The sequence below is a fragment of the Suncus etruscus genome, chromosome 12, assembly GCF_024139225.1.
Source record: "Suncus etruscus isolate mSunEtr1 chromosome 12, mSunEtr1.pri.cur, whole genome shotgun sequence".
Taxonomy (NCBI): domain Eukaryota; kingdom Metazoa; phylum Chordata; class Mammalia; order Eulipotyphla; family Soricidae; genus Suncus; species Suncus etruscus.
This window is the reverse complement of record NC_064859.1, coordinates 19,601,304-19,621,227: the sequence shown is the minus strand read 5'-3', so window position 1 is coordinate 19,621,227 and position 19,924 is coordinate 19,601,304. Positions and strand designations below refer to the sequence as shown.

At 40.4% G+C, this 19,924-nt stretch overlaps 1 protein-coding gene across 1 annotated transcript in view; it reads left to right on the top strand.

The window, feature by feature from the left end:
* The window catches only part of AFF3 (ALF transcription elongation factor 3), a 478,778-nt gene that overhangs the window by 247,303 nt on the left and 211,551 nt on the right, over positions 1–19,924 (top strand). The window contains exon 7 of the mRNA XM_049785039.1: positions 3,012–3,059. Within this exon, the coding sequence (XP_049640996.1) occupies positions 3,012–3,059 (48 nt within the window). The remainder of the gene's footprint in view (positions 1–3,011; positions 3,060–19,924) is intronic.

Below are 19,924 nucleotides of genomic sequence, written 5' to 3'. Positions count from 1 at the left end.
GTTATGACAGATTTCAACATAGAATGATAGAAAAATGGGATGGGTTCGTCAAAGTCAGAGTAAATACTGAGCAACAGCTCAGCAGCTCAGCAGGAAACAACAGTTACACAAACCCTCAAAAAATAAAGAGTAATTAAAATTTGCATTGTGGAGCCCTCCTTCTCAGTGGGCACCTTTGCAGAGAAGGAGTAGCTTCATTGTGAAGTACAGAAACACAAATTCGGAAATGTGAATTGCATGTGTGTTTTAATCTTGTTTGTGAACACTACAATGTAAAAAAAATGTAAATATAGCTCAAGAGTACAACTGCAGTTTAAGCAGTTTTGAGAAAGAGTTTAAGTAAACAGAAGGCCCTCTGCTAGGTCCTCCTCAGGCCTGCCTCCCTGCATGTTCTTGTGAAATTTTGTCCTCTGCGTTCCTACTATGCAAACACTTTACTGGACCTCGCTGTTTTGAACCTTCTTTTTTATATTTTTATTTTTTGATATATACTTACATATGATATATTTTATGTTAGATGTTAGTGAGAACTGAATCATTAAGTGTTGACTAATTTATAAGATGAAAGGAAGGAGAAATTTTACCCCAATACTGTCTGAATTCTTTAAATTCTACTCTTGAGATGTTTTCTGTGACCCTACCCTGAGCCATTTCTAAGGGTTGAGTTTAGAAAGATTCTATGAGCTAATAGAGAATTTCCTGGGGTTGGATAAATATGCATGATTTCTCCTTTATCTTCTAGTTCTTGCTGCCTGAATTATTTTGGACAAAGTCCTTCACTTCTCCATCTAGTTTCTCTTTTAATAGTATCATTGAGTTGGACTCAAAATGGCTCCAACTCCTCTTATAATCGAGCTTTTCTGTAACACTGTGCCTTCTGGGTCTACTGCAGCCCAAGTGGGTCCTAGAAATTTTGGTACAATATAGCTTCTATTCTTAGGCTCCTAGGGTCATCCGGAGTTAGGAATGTTCAAGAGGAGACCAAGCTTTTCTCTGACAGACTATCCATACTGTAATCTAAGACCACTGTGGAAGGCCTGATCTCACTTTGGTGCCTCTTGGACTTCCCAAGGGTCTTTCCTAGTGATAAATTGTCTATCCAGGCTGAGATCTGCCATCCTAGATCCTCATGTAATGATTCTCCATACTCCTGTTGTGATGAGAAAAATGCATTCAAGTGAGCACCTATTCTTAATTTTTTTTCATGGCACATTCCCTTTTCAGAGTCAGGCAGTGGAAATTTGAAAGGTTCCAGGGAGGAATAATCATAGCAGCAACCTGTCAGTTCTATAAATCATGCTAAAGAGAATCCAAGTGTTTTATTTAAAGATTCTTATTAGTAATTTACATACCTGATTGATTCTATTAGCACATGAAGCCAATTTTCTCTTAAATTATTGTTTTAAGGTACTTTGATAATATTAATAGTGCTTTGCCATTATGTTCTATGAAGGACAGAGGGGCAAGCATAGTGTGCCCTAGCGAGAGAAGAATTGACTGTTGAATAACAGTGGTGGTGAAGGCCATCAGGAAGAAAGAGATGAATACTATTATGGATGAGCACTTCTGGGCTAGGGAGCACAACTCTGTGAAACTCATGGCTGACCTGCAGAGGGAGGATGACTTGGAAGTCACTGGGGAAACCAGAGAGGTACAGCTGGCATTTCATGAAGGGGGTGGGGAATGGGTGAGCCATGAAGAAGCTCTGATTTAGGTCATCATACTGTGTGGTGGTTAATGTCCAACGTCCTTGCACCAAAGAATATAGAAAAATCTTTCTCTGCGATTACAGCACTTAGAATAGTAAATGCCATGTGTGGCTCCACCAGAAATATCTCCCATAGAGGTACTATCAAATAAGCATCACACAGAATCTCTTGAATTTCACATGCTCCCAGCACTGAATACTGCTCTCACAGCCCTTAGCTTCTCAGCAGCAGGCAGCAAATGTGCCTGAGCACATGGAGGATAACACAAGGTCAAGGAGTGTTTCTGCTTTTTATTGTTCAGTTTTCAGTTCTTCAAGCCAGTAGGTCTAAGTTTTGAGAATAGTAGGAGATTAGAGATGGGGGCCAGGAGGACCAATCCATGGTAGGAAGCTTGCCACAAGAGTGTTGAATGCAATTAGGTAGAGAAAGGACCACTGAGACAATGAGAGTTGGAACTGATTATGCTGATAAGAACTAGGTGCTGAATGGAGATAAAGTGATAAGCATGATTCCTCTCATTGTGTAAACCACAGTGTCTAAAATGGGGAAAAAAAGGGGGAGGGGGAGAGAGAAATCAAATATCTTCCCCAGAGGCAGGAGTGAAAAGGGAGGGAAACTGGGGACATTGGTGGCAGGAAATGTGCACTGGTGAAGGTTGGTGTGCATTGTATGATTGAAATCTAATCATGAACAACTCTGTTACCACGATGTTTAAATAAAGGGGGAGAGAGAATAGTGAGACAACCAGACTTTTTCCTAAGCCTTAGCAGATGATTGTCTTTGGTAAGGCCACCCTACATGTGGGGGGTGAACAGTGAACTGAATTCATAGTACAAATATTTCACATTTTGATGGGCCCAAGTTGGACAGAACTCATACTGGAAAAATGTTTTACACTCTTCTATGCTGCCACATTTATCTCTGACATAGGTGCATACCATATTTCAAGCTACCCATCTTGGGGCTTGTTTTATGAAAAACAATATGGAGCTTCCTCAAAAAAACTGGAAATTGAGCTCCCATATGATCCAGCTATACCACTCCTAGGGATATACCCTAGGAACACAAAAACACAATACAAAAATGCCTTTCTCACACCTATATTCATTGCAACTACAATTATGCTTGTAATCATGGTTCTTAAATTAAGATATTATTTTTTTAAAAAAAGAAAAAAAAAGAATGAGCCTGTAGTAATGCTGTTTAGACATTCCCCTCAGTCTACACAGTCTTTTGGATGACTGTTTTTCTTGAGAGTCTAGTCTCTGGGACTAATTTTACTTCCTTTTCCTTTGCTTTCAGGAGAGCAGAGCTGGAGAAACTAACAGCTGTGTGGAAGAAATAATCCGGGTAAGGATGTTCTTTTACAAACTTTATCAATGGGTCAAAGCTAGAAAGAAGGTTGAGGCTTCGCTCATGAAGGGAATCCATTGTTTGTTGGGTGCAATGTGCCTTTCCTGAGAGGAATCGCATAAATTGCTGAAGAGACACTCCACCAAACAGGGCATCTGTTAAAGGGCTTGGGACTATTCTTCAGACCTGTGTCTGTGCACAGTGAGATGGTATTAAAGTAATCAGTTGGAAGACAGAGCAGAGATGAAGAATACGGTTGTGCTCCTATTTAGATGCTCCCATTTATCACCCTATTATTTAAAAGCATCCTTGAATGAATGGTCTGTGCTTTTGAGGCCTGTAGAAGTTGCCTGTTATTTTCCCCCTCAGTGTAATTAGAATCAGAAGCTCACTGGAATGGATGCAGTGCTCAGGATTTGAATATTTATTTCTATATTACCTGATTTTTCACTTGACCATAGATGCACATAGTTTTTAGATGCTCTCCTCCCTTGCACTGAGGCTTCAGCTCCAAGTGGCATTCGCTCCATAAGACGCATTTGGGGGAGGGGGGTGCATCTTATGGTATGAGAAATACAGTACTTTTCATATTATTAGTAATATTATTAATTTGCCTGTTGCTTCCTAAGCATGTCCTTTTCATTATTGTCTTCTATAGTGGATTCCTATCAAGAGCAACTTCCTCACCCATGCTCATTTAAGGTAGATTGTTCTGCCTTGTTTCTTTTCTTTTTTGGCCTTTGGGCCACACCCAATGATGCCCAGGGGTTGCTCCTGACTATGCGCTCAGAAATTGCTCCTGGCTTGGAGGACCATATGGGATGCCAGGGGATCAAACTAGGATTTGTACTAGGTTAGCATGTGCAAGGGAAATGCCCTACTGCTTGCACCACCGCTTCGGCCCTTCTGCCTTAGTTCTAACTTCGAATTCAAGCTTATAATCAGGATGTCATCTTCAACCCATTTTTTATTCATACTTTCCAAGGTAGTGACCATTAATTTATGGTTCTCAGCTAACATTATACTAGAGAAAAAAATTAGACCAGATGTTGTAACAATTCTCTCTGAAGAAAAAAATATCTTTATTTTAGCATGTCTTTAATTATTGAATATCATGAATACTTTTTCTTGAGTTGCTAGTGAATTACAGTAATGTGATTATTTAGTTTAAAATTTGATATTGAGTATAAAATTGTTTTTAATGGCAAATTTTTTATAAGTCATTTTGCCAGGTAAATTTTTAAGTTGACCCAAACAATTGAATTTGACTTGTAGTATTCCTAATGATTTTTTTTTAATTATGGACGAGATTTCTGTAGGAAAGACTTGTCAAAGTGGGTGGTTTTATTCCTGGTATTTAAATATATGTTAAATAAAATGCATATGGTATTCTCTATCTGCATATCTCTACCATGGGGCTTTGTTGCACCCTTACCAATGAAAGTGTAAGATGTTAATATATTTATGTTTTTCCTTTCTGAATACCATTATGTTGGAGACCCAAATATTCCATTTTGAAGCCATTTCATTTGATTAGCTATGGTGCCTATAGCTACACCATGCTGCTAAGAGAGTAGACCAGACCACACATGTCCTTCTTGTATTGGTATTTAAAAACCCTCATCCTCTGTGAGGTGGAGGGAGATGCTGATGTTTTTGGTGACATGAGGGCACTAGAGCTCTGGGGCTGAGTATACTGGAATATAAATTCCGACAAAAGTGTGAATCCTGTGAGCCTGCTCAAGTTGGGACCCATTTCATTCCCCACCTCATCATTGCTACCACTTCCCACCTGTGAGTAATATAGGCACGCCTCCTTTTTAAAGCTTCTATAATAGTTATGCCTCACTAGTTTGGAAAAATAATGTATCATGAAATCTGAATATTGTGCCAAGAAGTGTAGATGTGGAGGAGGTAGTTCTGGTGGGTGAAATGAGTCCTTCCTTGCCCCAATTGTCTTCGCACTGTGTCACTAGCACACTTGGTGACTACCGTAGCCTCTAACATGACACTAGTTGGCTCGGTTTAGTTCCTGCATTCTAGCATGACTTTTCTACCTCACTTGCACCAACCCATCTTCCAGAATATTCCAGAATATTCTCTTCCTCAAACACAGAGACAGCCTATTGTGTTTTTCTGGGGCTCACAGTAGTATTTCCCTCACTGTGGCTACTGTGTGTGGAATTTTAAAATGTACTGTTTCATTGAGTGAATGTGATGTTTGAGGGAGTCTTTGAAAGGAGAATGATGTGACTCTTTGTGACAACTCCTAGATCAACTCTATTTGCTATAAATCACAGACATAGTCACTGCTCTTTTTTTTGCTACCTACCATGAGTTAATTATCCTAAGGTCATTTTTCTGACTGATATTTTCTCACCTTGGAAGCAACTCAGGTAAACATGTTAGGGTCAAGATGGCGAAGGTCTCTTGTTACTGCAGTCATCATTATGGAGGAAGAGAATAATGCCATAGAATGAGAAAAATAGAAAATTTCTCTGAACAACTATTATCATGTGCAGGGATTTATAGAATAATAGTAGGCCAAATAGACATGAGTCTTGCCTTCTTGGAAGTAGCAGTGTGCAGGAAGAGATGCAAAGGTACTACATTTTTAAAAGTCACAGACATAAATGGAAAATATCAACTGTGATAAATACTCAGGACTTTATAAAACCTTGTTTGGGATGAAGAACATATTTGCCAAGAAAGCAAGAAACATGTGAACTGTAATGGGGTTGGTGGTGAATCAAAAATCAACCTAGTGGTGAGTGTTCAAGAGAGAAGAGAAAGAACTTAGCATGTTTGAGGTCAGAAGAGGCAGAGAAGGTAGGAGGGCTTGAGAGTAGGTGAAGAAACATGGACCAGAGAAGTCAGAATCACAGCACTTTCTCAGGCAGCCCAGATCCCAGAGGTGGTGGTGGGTGGCATGTAAAGAATTGGGGTAGAGAGTGTGTGACGTGGACATTTAAGTGCACAGCCGGGAAGTCACAGGGAAGGGACTGAAGCGAAGAAGAAGAAGAAACAAAGACTGTTGTCACTGTCCGGATGGGAGATGCATTGGGGGTCACTCACACATGGATAGAGCATGGAGAGAGGGGAACACGTCAAAAATGGATTCTCAGTAATACCAAGTTTGAAGAGTCTTTGAGACATGAAAGAAAACATGGAGAACATAGATGACCATAGATGGAGCTAAAACAAAAAACTGAATATTCATGGGGCTAAACGCAAGTACAGAGGTCTCAGCACAGGCCAACATAGTTAGCAAAAAAAAAAAAAAAGTCACTTGGAGAGAGATTAAAGATAGAGAAAACAAATAATGACCAACAGGACCAGACCATGGTAGGAAGCTTGCCACAAAGAGCAGTGAGTGCAGTTAGGGCAGAGAATGGACCACTGTGGACAATGATAGTTGGAACTGATCTCTCCAGACAAGAACTGGATGCTAAAAGTGATAAAAGGATATGCATGGTATCCCTGCACTAACAATAATAGTAACAGTATCAAAAAAAAAAAAGGAAAAAGAGATAGAAGTAAAATACCTTTCCCAGAGTCAAGTGCTGGGGGAGGGAAACCAAGGAACTGGAGCTATGGTGGTGGGCATTGGTGGTGATGAATGGTGGTTCATTCTATGGTTCTCTCTATGGTTCATACTATGATAGAAACTTAATCATAAACAATTTTGTAAAACCACAGTGCTTTAAAAAGTAATTATTAAAAAAAAGTGAGAGAAACCATGAGAACCACTGAAAATCAGAGAAAGGATGATGTCACAAAAGAGGTTAAGTAGAGAAGTTGAGGGGAAATATTCTGACAATGAAAAGTTATATATGCTGGGAAGAGTGAATCCTTGTCCACTATGTCCAGACTTCCTGACAGGACAAGGGAGAAGAGAATATATAACCGCCTGAGATAAAGGGTGGAAGTGGGACTTTTAGAGACAAGAATAATGATTGTGAACAGATTTGGGTTTAAAATGACACTTATGCCAAACCTCTATGATGTTTAATGTAAATGGACGTTACTTCAATCAAACATCAAGAAGCCTAGCTGTAGACCTTCCCTCCCCCAGTGGCCATGGGTGGCTTCCTGTTGTTGTTTCTGTGGTATAAAGAGGCAAGATACAGGCAGGGAGAACCAGAAGATTAGCAGTGAGGTTAGAATCCTGTGTGAGAAAGGACAGTTTCTATTCTGGTGCCTTTTCATTTTCTAGAACTACATTAAACCACTATAGCACTTATTAAGCCCAAACTATACATGGATTCCTGTCTTAAGTTTCTTGCTCTTGCTTCACAACTGCCCTACAGAGAAGGCACCAACAAGTTCCATCTCTTCAGCAAAGGCAGCAAATCTCTGCTTTCCATACCCATCACACAGCTTGCAGGGACAGCTCTGGTTTGAATGGATGCCCACCTGGTCTAGGCTCAGCTCTCCTCACCACTGCCGCCTCGTTGAATGAATGTGTCCCCTGGCCCATTGATGAAACTTCCCAAGCATTTCTTGAAAGAGGAGTTTTGCCATTTCTGGGTGTTTATGATTCAAAAGAACCAGATTCTGCATTTGTGCCCTTGAACTCAGCAACATTTGATAGCTAATGTTTTTAAACTCATCTTATACTTCTTTCTCCTCTCCCACCTCTTTAGTTTTGCTGAGGGGACTGTTTTCAAGTCATTTGAATATTGCTTTCTGTTTGAAAGTGTAATTATTTTTTATTCTTACTCGAAACTTTAATCCTGGGACCTAATAAATCTATGTAATATTGCAAAAACGCATTTAACCCAGGGAGAGATTAGAACTATGTTCTATAAAGACAGAAGATAAGGGCTAGAAGCCCTTATACTTGTTACAGACAGATTTCTAAGTTCCCTATATTTCATCCTTAATGGTTCCAGCACTGTAATGTTGAGATACTTTTTCTAGCATTATCCATTAACGGAGAACGGCATTAACATTTATTCAGCAAATAAAGCTCACATGCAACTTAATGGCATGGCATAGGGGAAGAATTGAGGGAGTGCAGATTCATGCTAGACAGTTTTCCTTGTAGCTCTTGAGGGCATTACCTATTACATCAAGAATCTTGTTCAAAAGAGGTGTGTGTGTGTGTGTGTGTGTGTGTGTGAGAGAGAGAGAGAGAGAGAGAGAGAGAGAGAGAGAGAGAGAGAGAGAGAGAGAGATTCTGGTTTGAATTTATGAGGTGATATCAGAGGCGATTCCAGTTTACAGTTCAAGTAGTTCACCTTGTGGCTTTCACCTATAGTCATTGCATTAATTACCATTTTCTGTGAAACCTATGTAATGGGTCTTTGCATGGAATCACAGTGTTAGCTCTATACACATACAGGGAAATTGGTACTTGTTTAAATTCTGGAGACCCAAATCAGTTTTCGGACACTATGATTAGACAAACTTTACCCCATAAAGAGAACTCACTTTCCTTGGTTTTCTGGAACCAAGACTACACCTGGAAAGACTTTTTCAGTGTGGATGTCTGGGAGTGAGCAGACAGCTGAGAACAGCACTATGTGGGTCACAGTGGTCTCTTCAGATTAGGGTCTTGTATTTCAATGTCTGCATGTTTATTAACTCAAGCGGGGAATACATACCTACACACAGACACACAGACACACAGACACACACACACACACACACATATATATATATATATATGCATATATATAATCAGCTCCCTGTTGAAAAAATAGATAATAGAGACACACTGGTATGAAGTACCTTGTTTGAGTAATGTGTAGAATTAACCCAGGTCAAATCACCCTGTTTCTGCCACAAAGTCTGTGATTTATATTCTTTTCATTATAAATTATTTTGTTTTTTTTTTTAGCAGTAAACATTTTTTAGTGGCAAATTAAAATCCATTCATGGAAAAACCAATCTGGAATAAATGTCTGTGGGCCCTATTAATATATCCCATTGCTTCTTGCAATAAAATAATAGCAAACCTGATAGAAGCCTAGAGAACTTCATCGTAAAACATAAAAATCATGTCCAGAATAAATCAATGTTGCTTAGAAGTGTTTCTTTTTCTTTTGGTCATCTAAATGGATACAGAGAGAAATATCACAGTTTATGTTTTATTTTGCCTCTGTTGATGTATGTATTTTATAGCCATTATTTTACTAGCTCTCTAGCTCTACCGCAAAACTATATATGCTTTAAAATTTTAAATCCTGTGATTTACAATACTATTTAGCCATGGGCTTTCATGCAACCACAACTTCCACCGGAGTATCTGCTTCCCTCCACCATTTTTCAGGGTCCCCTCAACTAACTCCACTTTTACCCATCCTATACTAAGATCTGTAAACCAGTTCTCAGGCTCTGATATCTAAACTATTTGTTATTCTCATATTGTTTCTTCATACCCCACAGACAATTTCACTTCTGTAACAGAGGGTGTCTTGGTGCCTCTGAGGGATACCTAAGGATGTCCTGTTTTTGAGGGCCTGTTGGCTGTGCTCCTTCAACTCTGACATCAGAGGTGTGTTCAGTTCTGACAGAAATGGAGCAGGAGATCACACTCATTTAGAACCTCTTCTGAACCCATAGGCTTTAGGGTGACAGCCAAAGGATCCCCAGTAGTCTGGACATCCCTGTTGGGAAATAGAATGCCCTTCTAGACCTTTTCTGTTTGGTCATCTCATTCTCACTCACACTATTAAAGCCACAAAGATCCTCCATTAGAGCATTAGAACTTGGTCTTGGGTGAAGACCAAGGGAATGTTGGCAACTAATGGGTCTAGGAGCTGAGGGAATATACTTTCAGTCTGGATACTAGGGGGTAAAGTCAGAGCCCAGAGTGGGCATTTTTACAGTTGGGTGTTTGTCAGTGTTCTGCTGGGAGGTGCTGAGTGGGAGAGAGGAAGAGAGAGGAGTAACACAGGCAGGAGGCCGCTGGATTCCAATGAAGTGAATGATGCTTCGTGCCTCCCGCTGAAGATGAGTCAGAGGTTCAGGGGCCGTGTGTTTGTGGCAGATGGCACCATGTGCTGGTGTCTGGCAGCAGCAAGGATGTGGCTTGGCAGTTTCCTGTAAATACTTAGAGAATCTCAGCGCTGCATTCTAGTACCCAGACATTCAGATGACTTTATTTTTAAAGTTGTCTGTTGTTCTGACCTTGGAAGGTTCATCCACAGAACAAAGAACCTTAGATTGAATAGAAGTCAGAATTGCAACAATAGACAGCAGGTAGGACACATGCCTTGATGTAGCTGACCCAAATTCTATCCCCAGCATCTTCTATGATCCCCCGGAGCACTGCCAGGTATGATCCCTGAGCACATAACCAGGAGTATCACCCCTGAGCATTGCATGATGTTGTCCTAAGCAAACAAACAAACAACAGACTATACCAGGCCAGAATGATAACACAGTGGGGAGGGCATTTGCCTTGCACATTGCCAACCCAGGTTCAATCCTCAGCATCCAATACGGTCCGCCAAGCCTGACAGGAGTGATTTCTGAGTGCAGAGCCAGGTGTAACCCTTCGGCGCTGTTGAGTGTGGTCTCACCGGCCAATAAAAAGACTGTACCTCAAAAAGAATATTTTCTCAGCATATGAGAACACTGGCCAGAAGCACAGGCTGGGGAATAGCAGATGCTTATGGGCTGTAATGAAAGCAGAGTGCTACACAGTGCTCATTTGAAAGGCATGTGGAAGCAAAGACTGGGAAACACTAGGGTGTAGATGGTGAGAGAGGAAGTGAGAACACGGCTGTGAGCACCAAGCATGTGTGGCCCACAGGACCTGATCCTCTTTGCCACCAGAATTTCACAGTATGCACTTCATGTTTTGCTGCTTGTTATTTCAACTGCCTTTGATTTTCAGAAAAAGAAGCACTTAAATTTGGATTAAGTGAAATAAAATTTTAAATTCTTATCTTTATTCATAAGGGAGGTTTATGCTTGCAATGTTGTTTTTATTTGACTGTGTAGAGTTGAAAATATTAATACAAGTGAAATTATGCCATCTTATATTTCTTTCTAGTGCCTAGGTTCCCTAAGGATATACTTATTTTTAATCTGTGTTTCTTTCGATGCTATCCTCTAACAGTAATATGTTTGGCACCAGTCAACCAGTTTGTTTTTGTGTCCCTTCCTAAATTTATTTAATTGAACCAGTGAGCAATTTTTTCCCTCTTTCTATCCTGAAGAATAAGACAAGCATATATAACCATTGAATGTGATCAGTTGGCTGTGAATCAGAACTGAAAATGACTTAGGGAATTGCTATATACAAATTGCACAGTTTTTAGTGAACTACAGTATTCACCTTAATTATTTAGCTAATTGAATTAGTCAACATATATATTAGAATGTATATTAGAGTAGTTATGAAGATGCACAGGAATGTTGAAATATTTTTAAAGAGATACTGATGCTTCAAATATAAGGCAAGGAAGAGTCTTTTACCAAGGGTTTGGGGTGGGATGTTAGAAACCCCATCATGGTGCTCAGAGGCAGATAGGCCTCCCTGTGGGACCCTGGCCATCTCTCTGGCACTGGGTGACCTTTGTTTTCACTGTCCCATACCCCAGCCCAACTCAGTCCTCTAGATAGAGCAGTGAAGGCTCTTTCCTAACACCAGCTCTTGGCCTGGACCATGAACCCTGAGTTCTGACCTCGGCTATGCTGACCCTGCTTCTGGAAGTTGAGGGCATTTCCACAGGAACTAAAGTGGTTTCTGTACCCTCATTACAGAGAGGTCAGGGCACCTGGCCTAGTCGGGCACTGCCCATGGGCATTCTGTGACTTATCCAGTGTTTCTTCCCCAGTTTCTGCCAATCACATGCTCCTCAAATCCTTTTGAGATGTGATTTTTTTCCTTCCTCATGGCTTATCCTCCATGCTAGGACCACAGACCCATGTGTGCCCTCATGTGCCCTAAAGTGAGACCAACTTCAATACCCCATCCTCCTCTGCACCCTTCCTTCCTCCCCTCCCCTGTCACTGTGGGGATCCTCAGCTGCTCTCATCCTCCTTCACTGAGCCAGGCCCTGTTCTTGAGGCCTACGGGGGAAAGGAGTGAAAGGAATCTTAGCATTAGCTCTGTATGAATCAGGAAATCTCAACCTTGTCTCCAATCTGAGTTGCCTAATAAATAAGTAGACTGAATTTATTACCTTGACAGAAATGAAGACAACATGCAAGGGGAAACAGCAGAATGATCTGTGTTCAGGGACAAGTCAGTTGATTACCATGTTGTTATTCGTAGTCAGGGTGATCCCCACCAGAATAAGCTCTTGGGGGAAGCACTTCTCAGAACAATCAAAGTGCATCTATCCAAAGTGATCAACTCATACATTTTTAATCATATTAACCTCATAAAAAAGTACAATATTATTTGTCAAGTGAGGGCTGTGACATTGCCGTGATTTGCCACAAATTAGTCTTGTGCACAGAATCTAAAAGAATTCTGGATAGAAATGGTCATTTGAGCATTGAAGAAATGGAGACCTCAAAAATTTTCAGTATCTGTTTCAAATTAGCCATGTATTTGAAAGAGACATGACTGCCTGGGACCAGAGATGTGGCTCAGTGATCGAGCACATTCTTGCTTATCAAGGACCCATCTTCAATCCCCAGCACAGCAAAAATAAATACATGAGGGGCCGGAACTATAGTACATTGGGGAGGGCATTTGCCTTGCATGTGGCTGACCCAGGTTCAATTCCCCACTCCCTCTTATGGTCCCTAAAGCCCACTCTGAGTGACCTCTGCACTCGGAGCCACAAGTCAGCCCTAGCATTGCTGGGTGTGGCACATGAATAAATAAATTTATATTTTACGAATTTAGGTTGGAACTTAAGACTTAGATGTGTTATTCATTTATCCCCATATGTATCTGCAGGGAAATCTGCCTTCAAAGCAAGGCATTGCTAATTTTCAAGCCATAGCCAGGTTAGATTGTTAACCCACCCTGGGGCAAGTTTGTACCAATGCAGTTCCAGTCATTCGTAGACAATCTCCAATTTTACTAGGCCAACCTGCCTTTATGATCTCCCTGTCATGTCAGGTTATCCAGGCTTGGCTGATACAGAGGTCAAGTCAATATGATAAGCCAGAAAGTGGCAATGGGTCTTTCATTCTTTATAGGAGTATCCTAGTAGGAAGTTGTTTGTCTCATCCCTCTTCAGGTTTGAGAGAGACTTTGATCTCCAGAATTTTCTTGATGTTGAGAGCAGAGCCTCAACTGGCTGTGGTCAGTTAGTGCAGATCCAGGGTCCTTAATAGTAAAAGGTCAATTCCTGGTATAGGAGCAGAAATAGTGCTGGACCCAAAAATGAGATCCAAGGCTCAGGGGTAATCTCGATGTCCAAGCGACTAAAGCCCAAGTCTCTATGGCAAATTTTCAGGATAGAAGGCCCATTATAACAAAAAATTACTGAGTTCTCATCCCTAAAAGATAACTCTTTTTTTTTTTTTTTTTGGTTTTTGGGTCATACCCTGTAGTGCGCAGAGGTTACTCCTGGCTCCATGCTCAGAAATTGCACCTGGCAGGCTCAGGGGACCATATGGGATGCCGGGATTTGAACCAATGACCTTCTGCATGAAAGGCAAATGCCTTACCTCCATGCTATCTCTCCGGCCCCAAGATAATTCCTCTTAGTATCTAATATTTTCTGAGTGTAATGCTCCCATGTTAAAAAAAAAAAAAAGGTGCTATAGGATACAATGGAGGCCTGAGGGGAAGATAATAACAAACCAAATAATTCAAGGGGCCAGAGCAATAGCAATAGAGTGGTAGGGCATTTGCCTTGCACACAACTGCCCAGAACGGACCTAGGTTCGACCCCCTGGTATCCCATATGGTCCCCCAAGCCAGAAGTGATTTCTGAGCACAAAGCCAGATGTTACACCTGAGCATCACCGGGTGTGGCCCAAACAAAAAAAGAAAAAAATCAACAAACCAAACAATTCCAATAACCTATTTTTAGAAACAACACAAAATTTCAAAGGTACTATCTCTACTGTCTTCTAAGAAATTCTTACTGGCAAATCCGAAGAATAGAGGAAAAGCTGTAACTACATGATAAAAATATTCAATAAAGATATATATGTTAAAGAAATACACTTAAGAAGTATACAAAGGAGATAAACATTTCTTATAAGTCTTAAGAGAAATGATCTGATGAGCATATAAATTCTAGTCTAAAGTCTTGTGGAGTCTGAAAAAATGGCTTACAGCAGTCACTGATCAGGAAATGTCTTGGTCAAGGATCTCTCAAAAGCCAAAACGAGTTGCAAGCACTGATCATGAGGCTTTTCTGCACCACTGACCAGTCTTGTGGTGAAGTGAAGTGGCAAAAAGGAGGCCACTGAGAACTCAACAGCATCAGCAACCAGAGAAATGATATAGAACAGTAGACTTCCATCTGGGATGAGCCACTGTAAAGGACCATGAGCAGTTCACATGCCAATGGTGCTGGTAGAGCTCAGCAAGAAAAAACATCTAATGACATCCAAAAATGTGGAGAAGAAATGAATAGGTATCTACTCGAAGAAGAAATACAGATGGCCAAAAGGCACATTAAAAAATGTTCCATATCATTAATCATCAGGAAGATGCAAATCAAAATAACATGCAATACCATTTCACACCAGAGACAGGCACACATCACAAAGAACAACCAGTGCTGATGTGAATGAGAGATGAAAGGGATTCTCTTTCACCACTGGTGGAATGCCCTCTAGTCTAGCCTTTTTTGAAAAACCATATGGATATTTCTCAAAAAAAAAAAAAAAACAAAACAAAAACTAGAAATTGAGCTCTCTTATGATCCAGCAATACCACTCCAGGGATATATCCTAGGAACACAAAGACACAATACAAAAATGCCCTCTGTACTCCTACATTCATCACAGCACTATTTACAATAGAAAGAACCTGGAAACAACCCAAGTGCCTGACAGCAAATGAGTGTATATCTACATGATGGAAAATTATACAGCTGTTAGGAAAAATGAAATCTTGAAATTTGCTTATCTGTGGATGGATATGGAGAGTATTATGCTGAGTGAAATGAGTCAGAGAGAGATAGACATAGAATCTCACTTATGGGATATAAGAAAATTAATAGATAGTATGGTATAGTAGTATATCCATAGACAACAGAAATGAGGGCCAGGAGGTTCAAGGTAGGAAGCTTGCCACAAACAGTGGTGCAGTGCAGTTAGGGTAGAAAAGGGTCCACTGTGACAATGAGAGTTGGAATTGATCATTCAGGACAATAACTGAGCGATGGATTGAAATAAAATGATATGCACAGTATTCCTTTATTAACAATTGTACAAACCACAGTGTCAAAAAAGGAAGAGACACAGACAGAAAGAGAAATCAGAGCAAAATGCCTGCCCCAGAGGCAGCAAGGAGAGAGGGAACAAAACAGGGGACATTGATGGTGGGAAACGTTCATGGGTGAATGGTGGTGTCCATTGTAAGACTGAAACTCAAACATGAACAACTTTGTAATCATGGTGTTTAAATTAAAAAAAGGTTTCTATGAACATTGATTGGACTTTCCAAACCTGATTAAAAGTCTTAAGCTCAGCATGCTTATTATTGACTTACTATGCACAGTAATTTAAAGTCTATTTCTCAGCTGTTTATAAATATCTTTTTAGTATTCTCAAATATAGATTTATTCCTGCAGATAAAAATGCATGTTTTCAGGGCATTTGCCCTAGGACTTCATGTTAATTAATTTAACACCACTGGAATATTTGGAAGAAATACTTTCTGAATTATTGTAGCTCTCTTTTTTCCAGGCCATCACTTAGGACTTAAGAGGGACTCGGGTCAGTTTTTAAATATATTTTAGTCAATTACAGCTGCCAGAAAGGGTGGCCTTTCTAACGACTCCTGAAAAGTTTACAAGCCGCCCAACCCTGCAAATCAGAATATGGATTAGTGAATCAAGAACTCAGTGTCCAATAGGAGAGACATTTGAAAACTGCCTTGCACAATAATCAGAGAAACAGAGAGAAGGGGGGGGGGAAAAGCCGGCCCCAGTGCAATGAATATGATACTTCATAGAAAAAAATGGGGACAAGAGGTTCTCTGCAGACTGTACAATAAAAACCTCTTGTCTGGTCTGCAGAATAATCATTTATTATTAGGACATTTTAGCTTGCTGGTTCCTTGTACTTATTTTTTTCAAGTGAAGTCTCTAAGTGCCTCCTCCACACATGCTCAGACTCTAGAAAAAGACAAGCTCAGGACACACAGTTCCCTTTTGAGGTTCCCTCGTTATTGTCATATGGAATGAGGACCCCACTGTGATAGAATAAAGACTCCAGAGCAGATGCTAATATGTTTGCACCATTTGGATGGAGAGGGGACAGACACATGGTGGCTGGAGTCATCCAGAAAGATCATCAGCGACACTTGCGTAGTTAAGTGATTAATCACTTCAGCACAAAGGAATACAAAAGGAGATTTTTGTTAAGAATAAGCGAGGGACAGAGTGTAGCTCCTGGGCTGATGTGCTTGTCTGCTTAATAATGTCTCTTTTTAAGAGGCTGCCACATCAAAAGCCAAGTGCAGGCAGATGTGGAGAGTGGGGGGAGGCGGGGTAGAAAACAGTGAGCAGAATAGTTGGTGCATTAGAACAAATGTTTAAGAAAGAAGATCAGCAAGAAATTTCCATTCGGCAGCATTTTCAAATGTGTCTGTTTCCACCCTACCTCTGAGGTCGGAGCAGTGCCTAGAGAAGGTGTGGTCCTGAAGAGGTTTGCTGGGCCTTTGTCCCCCAAGAGTGACAGAGCTGAGAAGACGCTCAAAGAGTGATCCTCCATGGAGTGATGAATATGCAGCCCTCCTGACAGGAGTGGATGGGTACAGAGGTCAAGATTGTGGGGAAATGTTGGCCGGACACTCATTGTGTTTCTGCCCTTTCCCCATTCCCTCTCTTGGCACTCTGGGTAGCCTTTAGGGGATCATCTTCACCCCAGGAGGAGCCACACTATGGGCTGGGGTCTCACAAGTCATTCAGGGGGCCCTGAGGTGGCAATCAGGCCAAGAATCTATTGTGAGGGATCAAGGAAGAGGTACTCCTCACTCCTCCAGCCCTTCAGAGTCACTTCAAGACCATCCTGACAGTGCTCTGAGATGCACTAAGATGACCATGCTCAGGGGACCATATGTTGCTGGGAATAAAGAAGGACCAGCCATGCTCGAGGCAAGTGTCTTTGACCCTTTCTGAACTGAGATACAAGATGTCCTGAGATGCTCAGGGGACCATGTCGTGCTGGAGATGCAACAGGACCAGCTATATGCAGGGCAGGTGTCTTTGCCCCTCTTTGAACTCCCCTGGCCTACACACAGCAGTTTAGAGGCTCCTCAACCAGGGAGAGGCCTTCAGGCCTCTCAGACTCCAGAACAACCCAAATCCACAAGCACTAGATCAGCTCCACAGGTCTATTTGATCAGAAATTCCTGCTGATGAATCTTGCTCTCAGCTCACCACATGTTGCCATATGATGCACAGGAAAGGATGCTCTTGATAGAGTTCTCTCTCACTTGATATGGTTGGAATATCATTCAATTTCTGCTGGGGAAATTTGTGAGTATGCTCAGCTTAGTGCACTCTTTGGAAGAAGGAGGCAGGAGTCAGTCTATTTAAAGAAGTTCTACTAGTGGCAGAGAAGCAGATAAAAAGATGCTCCATTTCATGTGGTCAAGGAAATCATAAATCGAAACAACAGTGAGATGTTACTACACACCTATTAGAATGGCCCAAATCTAGAATACTAACAATACAAAATTCTGGTGAACAACTAGAACTCTCATATATTTATGATAGAGCTGTAAAGTAGTGGCACTAGTAGTAAGAAAGCAAATGTAGAACTGCTTTGAAAAGCAACTTTAATTAATAAAGTATATTATTAATTAAGTATATTATTATCATACCAAAAAATAAATACCAGGTAGAGGTAAGAAGCCTTGGATGCAGTTGAGTGTGTGAGTGAAGGAAAAGAAGGTACTTTTTTTTTTTTTTTTGGTTTTTGGGCCACACCTGGCAATGCTCAGGGGTTACTCCTGGCTGTTTGCTCAGAAATAGCTCCTGGCAGGCACAGGGGACCATATGGGGCACCGGGATTTGAACCAACCACCTTTGGTCCTGGATCATAATTTTTTTTCTGAAAAGGAAGCCAGAAGACAAATAAGTTAAGAAATTTTTCTGACTCAGCTAGTATGCATACATACTAAACAATGTTTTCTTCCCTCGAATGTGGTTTTAGAGGTCAAGCAAGGGTTGAAATACACATTATATTTAGAAGTTAATGTTTCCAATTGCTGTCGTTCTAGTTAGTGTTGTTGAGTAGAATATTTCTAATATCTAATAAAGCATTTCAAAATTGATTAGCGATGCTATCGTAAAGAATTCTCAGTTTATAAAATTCAATTGTAAGTAACCTGTAATATTTTTATTGCTAAAAAGCTCTTGCTTTATGAAAGGGTTCCTGGCTACAAGAAAGGATTAATTTGGAATTAATAGGATGTTCCTCTTCTAATAGAGAGATCTGCTGACAGTGTCTTTAAAACTTAGTATTAATGGGGTAAGATGTTGAGAATGACTTGACTTTGATTGACAGTGATCAAATATGAAGACAGAACTTCCTTGAAATAAAAACTAAGCCAGTGGGACATTATAAAACACTTTACAGAGATATAGTGTGTGGTTTTCTTTTTCACCACTGCCATGGGAATAAAGAAGTACAAACTGCGCCCCCTGGTGGAATGCCTTCTTGATCTAACTTGAGAACTTTTTTCTCTCTAAATTCAAGATATATAAATATATATATATACATGATTGTATATATATATATATACATGATTGTAGTTGGATTTCAGTCATATAAAGAACACCCCTTCACCATGTAACATTCCCATAACCAATGTATCCCCCCCCCGCCTGTATTTGAAAGATAGGCATTATAATTCTCTGATTCATTAACATTGCTATGATAGTTGTCAGTGTAATTATTTCTCTAACTGCACTCACCATTCTTGGTAGTGAGCTTCAAATTGTGAGCTGGTCCTTCCAGCCTCATCTCTATTTATAGTCTGTAGGCATTGTTACAATAATGTCTTTTATCTTTCTTAAAACCCATAGATGAGGGAGACTATTCTGTGTATATCTTTCTTTCTTTGACTTATTTCACTCAGCATAATAGATTCCATGTACATCCATGTATAGGGAAATGTCATGACTTCATCTCTCATAATGGCTGCCTAATATTCCATTGTGTATATGTACCACAGTTTCTTTAGCCATTTATCTGTTGAAGGGCATCTCGGTTGTTTCCAGAGTCTAGCTATTATAAATAGCACTTCAATGAATATAGATGTGAGGAAGGCATTTTTGTATTGTGTTTTTGTGTTTCTAGGGTATATCCCTAGGAGTGGTATAGCTGGATCATATGGGAGCTCAATTTCCAGTTTTTTGAGGAATCTCCATATTGTTTTCCATAAAGGTTGAACCAGACGGCATTCCCACCAGCAGTGAATGAGAGTTCCTTTCTCTTCACATCCTCACCAGTAGTGATTGTTCTTGTTCTTTCTGATCTGTGTCAGTCTCTGTGTCAGTCTCTATGGTGTGAGATGGTACCTCATAGTTGTTTTGATTTGTATCTCCCTGATTATTAGTGATGTGGAGCATTTTTTTTCATGTGTCCTTTGGCCATTTATATTTAAATTTAAATTTTCATTTAAATTTTTATTCATTTATGGGGCCGGAGAGATAGCACAGTGGTAAGGCATTTGCCTTAGACACAGAAGGACGGTGGTTCGAATCCCGGCATCCCTTATGGTTCCCCAAGCATGCCAGGAGCGATTT